Source organism: Dromaius novaehollandiae, chromosome 8 (genome assembly GCF_036370855.1).
Source record: "Dromaius novaehollandiae isolate bDroNov1 chromosome 8, bDroNov1.hap1, whole genome shotgun sequence".
NCBI lineage: Eukaryota > Metazoa > Chordata > Aves > Casuariiformes > Dromaiidae > Dromaius > Dromaius novaehollandiae.
In genome coordinates, this window is record NC_088105.1 from 19052260 (window position 1) to 19060457 (window position 8198).

At 51.7% G+C, this 8198-nt stretch overlaps 1 protein-coding gene across 1 annotated transcript; it reads right to left on the bottom strand.

Moving 5' to 3' along the window:
* Window positions 1–1828: 1828 nt before the first annotated feature.
* LOC135329027 (pancreatic alpha-amylase-like) lies at window positions 1829–6892 on the bottom strand. Its single transcript, XM_064515823.1, has 10 exons — window positions 6702–6892; window positions 5953–6099; window positions 5551–5748; window positions 4588–4818; window positions 3803–3936; window positions 3587–3709; window positions 3393–3492; window positions 3054–3175; window positions 2819–2944; window positions 1829–2127 (listed from the first exon to the last, which is right to left on the bottom strand). Exons 1-10 carry the CDS (start codon window positions 6867–6869, stop codon window positions 1938–1940), a joined length of 1539 nt encoding a protein of 512 aa, XP_064371893.1. The 5' UTR covers window positions 6870–6892; the 3' UTR covers window positions 1829–1937.
* Between the last annotated feature and the right edge of the window lie 1306 nt (window positions 6893–8198).

The following is an 8198-nucleotide window of genomic DNA, read 5'->3' on the forward strand; positions in this document are numbered from 1 at the left end:
ATAGCCCTTCCGGACACCTATTTTACATAAAACGAAGTAGGGACAAAGATGATGAAATTTTCCTCACGATAATAATTCTGGGAACGACTTGAAGACCAGGAGGAAAGCTGACTGTACCTCAGGGCTTCACGACCCATCTACGAGACCCGCCGTTGTTCCCGATGACAACGCTGCTTACTTCCAGTTTGCCTACCTTGTGCCTCGCTGTAAAGCACTGCGCCAAAATTGCCTCCGTAAAATTAAAAGCTCCCTCCCACCCCCACCCCCAAACCCGCAATTCAGGCCGGGTCCTTTCGCAGCAGTCGATGTCTCGGTCCAAGCAGCGTTTTACGTCCACCTCGTAACACTGCCTCGTGATTTCTGCCTCCGTTCTGCACGCGATTCCAGCATTGGGCGCAGAACTACGGCTCGACCTTTGAGGGCTTCAGCCGGCAAAATGCTCACTGCCTCCCAGCATCAACGAAAACTGGATCCCAAAGTGCTTGCAGGCACAGGCACCTCCCTCTCCCTATTCGGCACGTTCTTGCCTCCTGTTCCTTCGTGGACTCCCCGGGGCCACGCGTGTCAGGTCCATCGCTTGCCACAGTAGATGGAGCGGGTTGAGAAAAAACCAGCAACCTTCACGGCGAGAGTGAGTGCTGCGCGCTGGGTCAGGCAATCTCTGAACAACAGCCAACGTGGCATCACCCGCTTTCCAAGGGTTGTAGCTCAGTGCCAGCACAGCTCCCACACACAGGGCTACGCTGACCCAGCGAGAGAGAAAGAGCAGGCGGGGCCAGGCTGTTTCAAAGGTGTGGGAGGGCTCCCCGATCTGACCCCGGGGGGAAAAGACAGGTGTGCAATGGCTATTAGCTGCTGCTGCTGCAAACCAGCCTCTCCTCCTCCTCCTCCTCCTCGCTCCTTCCACGTGGGGCTCCCCAGCCTTGGACACCTTTCCGGCGAGCAGCTCCGAAGGCTGCGGTCGGCCAGCAGGCCCTCTGCCCGCGGCAAGCTGGCTCTAGCCACCCCTACCGAGGGAGATGGCAGGTTCAGCCCCGGGCCAGGGACACGGCCTTTCCCCGGGCTCCCCCACCACCACTACACTGCCAAACGCCCTGAGCCCCGTCTGAGCCAATCCCTCCCCAGCGCAACCGCACACGCTCCCTGCCTCCGGAAAAGGGAAACAGCCTTTCAAAGTGTACCTTGTGCTCAAAATCAGTCACTCTTGCAATGGCCTTTGCGGATTGGGTCACGCCAAGTGCTTTCTCCCAAGGAGGCATTTTGCTTTCAAGCGGCGGTGGCACGCTCACGTTTACCCGGGGATTGCCTCATGGCTGACGGTAAAATTGTGGCGGCTGCCCATTCTGTGCTCAGGCTCCGTAAGTAGGCGAGATATTACACAACTGTCAAACGCAATGCACCGTGGAGATGGTGCTGAGCTTATGCCGCTGGCACGATGTCTAAGCGATGCCCGGACACGCATCTCGCTTCACGTGCCCCTTTGCAATAGCCACCGTGAGTGTGAGTTTGGAGCAGGCCGCTGGCATCTGCCGAGGCAGACGCTCTGTTTGCTTTGCCACCAGAAAGGCACCTCGTTTTGGGGTCGATACACACCGCTAGCAGCTGACTGGCCGCAACGTGGCCACTCCTCAGCTCGTGACGCGTGTGCATGCATCGGCCTCGGAAATAAGCCCTTTGAACTTACCCAGGCTTTCTTCCCTGCTGCTCCTGCGCTCTGGGAAGCACAGGGTCACATTGCCAGCACATCCTTAAAACCTACCATTGCCCTGCCACTAAGTATGGCGTGAGAAAGTCACAATCCCATCCAGTAAGACAAGAAGCATCACTCTTTCATTTAAAGCCCATTTATTATTTGCTAGATCTGGAGAATCACTCATTCGTGAATACAAGGCGATTGCACACGTGCAGACCAAGAGCAGAAACACCTTTCACTTGAGTTACAATTTAGCATCAACGTGAATTGCAACAAATGGGTCTTCATCGCTGTTACTAATCTGGAAATAGGCCTTGCCATCACTGGAAACGTACACCTGTTTTCCAGTACATCCGCTGCCCTCCTTGTCTCCAGAAATAACATCGCAGTAGGTACCAGCGGGCAGCCCGGTTTGCAAACTCTGATTCAATTCCCTAGGTGAAAACAAGTGAATGCTCTTTAGGCCAGGTTTTCAAAACAGGCCTTTCAACCCGCCTCGAGCACTTCCGAATCTGATGCTAGCCCATCACTCTGAAGGGCAATGGGATGGGAGAGAGCTCTCGGTTTATCCCTGTATCACCCCCTACCCTCTCCTTTTGGCCCTCTGGACCAGCAACGCAAGCGCAGGAAGCTAACTCAGGCTGCAGGGATACCACCAGCCGTCAAAAAAGGAGTATGGGACAAAACCAAAGGGTTCACCGGGCTTCGCAGCAGGACACACGCTGTTGGCAGTGATTAGAACTGGGACTGTCCAGCCCATTCAGGTTGGATGGCAGGAGAGAGGCGAGAGCGTTGCCTTTTCACTCCCAGCTGCCAAAACTTCAGCTGCTGCTACTCCGACCCGTGGGCATCACTCTAGCCACAGCTGTAGTTTCTCAGAGAGAGACAGAGAGAGAAGGTGACTAGCGCACCACAGACACTAACAGGCCATTTCTACACCTTCAGATGCTCACTTCCGATGCCTAAGCCTTAGCTTCTGTATGGTCACATCTCCTTCACCTGACTGTGTTCTCCTGCAAAGACAGCCCCCTTCCCAACACATCATCTTGGTTTCCGCTTGCGCTTGAGGCACTGCACTTCTCTCCAGAGCCACCGTCCCTCAGCCTCTCCAACCGCACGACTTACCAATCATCATTGTTAAAGACGATGAATCCTTTACTACCACGTCCAAAAGCCACTTGATTGCTGTTGTTGTCCCACCAGTTTGAGAAAGCCTCACCATCCACCACGTTACGGAAGACAACCATGTTCCTGGAGGTGCAAAGAATGGCCGTTGCTGTAGCTGCCAGAGCTCTAAAGCAACAAGGAGCATGATGCAAAATTAACTGCTTTTGCTGCATGTTTCTGCACTGCGCCCTACCTTATTTGACGCCAGCGATGTTCACAGACCCAGTCGTTGCCACAGGTGGTGTCTGCATTAATTGTAACAGATTTTATTGATCCATCCCAGTTGCTTGGTGGTCCATACCAGTCATTAACATCCTTTCATTAAAAAGAGAAGTTTTACCATTCGTACTGAAAATGCAGAGCTACTGACTGCAGAGGAAAGCTAGAGATAACACCGCATTTCCAACACGTAGAAACAGCACAGGACACAGAAATCACTCCAGATTTACAAGCATAGCCAGACTTGACTGGTTCACTGGCTCTCTTTGGATCCTTACGAACAGTGAATTGAGCTTCAGCTTTATGAACTTACATTTCCATTTTCAAAATATCTTGGCCAACGAAAGCTTGACATCACCCGCGTGAATCCATATGGATGAGCCAGCATGAAACCAACTGCCATTTTGTAAAGCCTGTAAGACCACAAGGGAGGAGACATGGAAAGGCACATCATGCCAGGGAGAAAACCCACCAAAGCAGCATCACCCAGGCAACGGCGTCTCTTACCTGGCATCCCAGAAGGTTAGAATCGACGCTCCACCAGCCCCGTGCCCCCGCTGGTTATCGTGGTTGTCCACAAAGACCAGGGCTCTGTCGGAAGGCACAAAGCCCCAGCCTTCTCCCCAGTTCCTAGACAAAAAGACAAAGGCTTGAGGCTACCCTGTCCAGCTGCGCATCCGGCTGCGGTATCCCACAGAAGTCACAGGGAGGTGTCACCCTTACTTTAAGTAGGCCATCTTTTCGCCATTCCACTTGCGGATCACGGTCCCCAGTTTTGCACCGTATTTGAATTCCGTCACTCGGCCGTTTCCAAAGTACTGGCTGCCTGTGATCGGCTCTCCACCCAAGTCAATTACCTGGTGGAGCAAAGAGAAAGCAGGGGTCTGTGACAGCCTGACCAAACAAGGTGGGGAAGAAAAAAAAGAAAAACAGAGAGTATACAGTGTACAGCCCTGAACGCTAGTTCTTGCCTCACATCGAGAGAAATAACTTCTGTGCTCTGCTAAGCACCTTTGCTTCTGCTATGTAATCAACCCCAACTCAGTATAAAACAGCACAATGCAGACGTGTGAAAATGGGACTGAACAAAGGCAGGAAAAAGTTGGGTGACGGTCTGTGGTAGAGGCTCTTGCAAAAAGCAAAACTACTCATCATTTGTGAAGGTCTGCTCCAGAGAAGTGCTCAGCCCTTTCTTCGGCTGTACAGTTGTCACCATGGACTGCACCATCCCCTCCTAGTCACATGACTCTTAGAAATCTCCAGGGAGCTGCTCCATGAAGATTTCAAAGCGTCTTGCGATTCTGGAGCGCAAGTCTCAATCTAGACTTCTGACCGCCAGACTGCAGGGCTCGGCCTTTGCGGCGGCGTAGGATCAAGCCCATATCATTACTTCCATTCCCCTGCGTGGGGAAGGGAAAGATGGGAAGGAACAAAGACGACAGGAAGACGACGGGGGCGTGGGGGTGGGGGAGCAAAAGAAACAGAGGGGGAAAAAAAAAAGAGATTACCTCCTGGAAAATGAAAGGTCTAGATCCTGAAGAAAACCAGTTAGTATTCAGGTTGTTCAGCTTGTCTAGAAATGCCTTTATGTCCCCAGGCCACATATGCTTGGCAGCATCAAGCCGGAAGCCTGCTACCCCAATATCTATGAGCCGATTCATGTACGCAGCAACTGTGGAGCGCACATAGTCCTTCTCCAGAGCCAGATCCAGAAGGCCAACCAAGCGGCAGTCCCGGACCTGTCAAAAAAGTTTTGAGGTGTCACTCCTTCAGGCCAGAAAACGCGTATCTTGCAATAAAATGCTCGGGCTTTTCAGCTAGTCAAGTCCACTCAGCCTGTACGTCACAACCCTACAGAAGAGAATTCCTCCAAAGTCTGCACCAAAACGGTGATAAGGTCATTCCACAGCCTGACTCTCAAGTTTGGGCAGTCGCTGAAGGATATCATCTCTCCGCATAGCTGTCCTCAGAATTTAGGACGAGAAGCAGCATGGTGTATGGTGGCAAAGCGGACGCAGTAAGAGCTCTAAACCCGAGAAAGAACAAACGCTGATCTAATATACGGAAAAGAGCAACACGCTCAGCCAGGGTAACGCTTTGCACTGCTGCCAGTTTTCTACGGGGGCTCCTTACCAGTGTCAGCTACGCCTACAAGCCCTAACTGCTCGCCGCCTGAGCTGAGTACCTTGGACTCAACTCCGGAGCATACTCCTGCACGTGCCCGCATGTGACAGGTGAGAAGGCTTCTTGCTTTCTCAGTTCTTACGATAGTACGTACCTACAGTACCCGGCCTACACAGAAGCCGGCGTTGATTACTTCAGTCACGACTCAGGTGACTAAGCAACGATTTCTGTGACAACCTCCTCCCTTCCTTTTGCTGCACTACAACGTTTACACAACAGGAGAGAACAAACGCAACGACGAATGTGGTCAACAAAGAAGATGCCAAACTTTCACCACAGAAAGTTACCTGATAAGCATCGCCGTAATTTTCGATTTCTCCACTTGCAGTTGTACATTTGCCGTCGTTGAAATCCCAGCCAGAGTACGGCACAGCTGGAAAGTCTCTGCTGCCAGCGTTAAAATAGCTTCCACAGGTAGAATGGGTGCCATAGCCAGCCCCAGAGCCACACATGTGGTTGACAACCGCATCCACATAGATACGAACCTGGAAAAGCAGTCACTGCATTTCAGTATGGTTTCTAAGAGTGGTAAAGCAATAGCCAGAGTTTTCCTGCATCACCTTTAGCTCTTCCTCTTCCCCCCCGGCCTTTCCCCTATTCTCTGCCTCCTTTGGGAATGGGAGCAGCAACCTCCCCCAGCCAAAACAGTGCCTCCTCCCATAGTATTTACACGTCCTCCAGGCACTTACTCCAACGTTGTTGCATCTGGTCACCATGTCTCTAAATTCGTCTTCATTTCCTGAGCGAGTGCAGAGCTTGTAGCTGATGGGCTGGTATCTTTCCCACCAGGGTCTATTGGGGCTAGTTACAACCAGATTTTCATTTGGAGGTGAAACCTGCAGTGGAAAAGATGCACCTTTGTAAAATACAAATTCTTTCTTACTCTAGGTCTGAAGTGCAAAGCGTGGGCTCCGTGCCGAGATCTATCCTGGATTTCCGGGAGAAGCAGGCTGCAGTCCAACCCCGGCTCCCTCTCCCCCAGCATAAGCTCTGGTCTGTGAGGTGCCAGTCCTGTAGGCTGGCACGGAAGACGTTTACTTCGGTTCCCGTGGGCTGCCCAGGTTCAGCACAGGTTTGCTTTCGAAGGCCACACACATTGCAGGGCTGAAGCTACAGACAGGATTTTTGTCTGGAACCGTGATGGCATTAGAAATGCCAAAACTCCACAGTTAGGCACTTCCACTGGAAAAAGATAGATAGAGAGGAAATCTTAGCTTTGCAAGCGACAAATTTTGGAGGAAAGCATGCCTCTCTAACTGATCTGCTAGAGATGCAACATAACGAGCCTTGCAGGAGCTAGGGTTGCGTCTAACAGCTCATATTACTTTCACCTCCATCTTCAGCAGAACAGTTGCTTGGACTCTGCTGTCTCGGATTCAGACATTTGGATTTATTAAACAAAGCAATTTTACTGCCTACTGCCAGGAAAACAGCGTACCTGAACTCCTCCAAATCCATAAGGAGCCAAATAGCGTTCGCACTCGAGAGCGATATCAGCCCAGCGCCATTCAAAGAGGTGCACAATAGAGGTCCTCCCATACTGAGTATGGGGGTCGTACTGGGCCCCGCAAAACCCCACAGCTGCGAGCAGGAGGAGGACTTGCATGGTGTCTGCCGTTTGAGGTTGTGGTCTTCCCACCGGCTACTTATACTCCTGCACGATGACACGGGTCCCTCTGCAGCTGACAGATTTCACACAGGTAAATGCTGTCAGTTGTTATCTGGTTACCTAGCTGAGTACCTTTCCGCATTTTTGATCTTTCCTGAATTGCCCAACACCTGAAGATAAACTACTTTTTCACAACGATACACACTATCACCAACTGAGCAGCCTGCGGGCAGCGTACCCACATTCAAAACGGCACTCTTTCAAGTCTTATTAACAAAAACGTTTTTGAAAAGCTTACTCAGAAATGCGACATATGGGCTCTCCAATGGGGGGAGGGGGGCGGGGGGTGGAAGATAACACAGAAAGAATGCAGCCAGAGGACAACCAGAAGTCTAATAGCCCTGTGAGAATGAACTCACCAGCGTTCCAAAGCATCGAGCTCTCAGGATTTACACGAGCACAAAACCAGGCACCTGACCAGCCACCGGCAGTCAAGGGCAGATGAATCACGCCACGTGACAGGAGCCTTCAACAGGGGAACCATAGGGACAATGTGACCGACCGACCCCTAAACCCCAACAGTGGGAGAAGGCTCAGAGGAGATGGGCAAGGGCGACGTGCCCAAGGAGCTCGGGGAAGAAGGTAGGGTGTGACTGACCGCAGCTGCTGCAAAGAAAGCTGATTTTATCTCAACACAAAGGGGACCGGAAGCTGACCTGTGTTTTAGATAAAGGGCTATATTGGATGCATGGATCAGCTGACTGTATCACAGCTGAGCGGGTCAACTGGCTGCGTAAATGTTTTTCCCTGAGTTAATCAGAGGGGGTGTGACTGCCTCCCTGAGGCAGCCAGAGCAGCATGGCGGGGAGGGGGTGTATATCTGGCTCAGCCCAACACAGGGTACAAAAGCTGAACAGCTAACAAAAGCACTTTGAAGAGAGCAATGGGCTTGAGGCGCTTTCAACCCATGCATTCCTTCCCAGCGACCGGGGACGCCCAGTGTCGGGGAGGTGAGCACACTGCAGAGACCAGGAACGGGAATCCCGTTTGTATCGTGACCCAACCGCACCTTGCAATTGCTGTATTTGGCTAAGTGTAACTGACGCTTGCACTGCCATTTCGGCATATTGCTGTATCGCTCTGCTAAATCAAAATCCCCTGTAACCTCAAATCAAGCAAACCTGGTGCTAAACATTTCACACCCTCCGCACGGGGCATAGCTGAAAGAGCCTGGTCGGAGAGTGTTGGACTCTGACACGTAACTAGAAACTGACCTGTTTCCCTGCACGTGTATGTTGCCAGAGTTATTGCCCAGTCCTTGCTATA

Bases quoted from the DNA above. Each gene is read 5' to 3' on its own strand.
- LOC135329027 (XM_064515823.1), bottom strand. From the start codon at position 6,869: ATGCAAGTCCTCCTCCTGCTCGCAGCTGTGGGGTTTTGCGGGGCCCAG. The intron at 4,819-5,550 runs GTAACTTTCTGT...CTTTTTTGACAG, and splicing joins ATTACGGCGATGCTTATCAG to GTCCGGGACTGCCGCTTGGT. The intron at 3,937-4,587 runs GTAATCTCTTTT...TTGCTCCACCAG, and splicing joins GACCTTTCATTTTCCAGGAG to GTAATTGACTTGGGTGGAGA.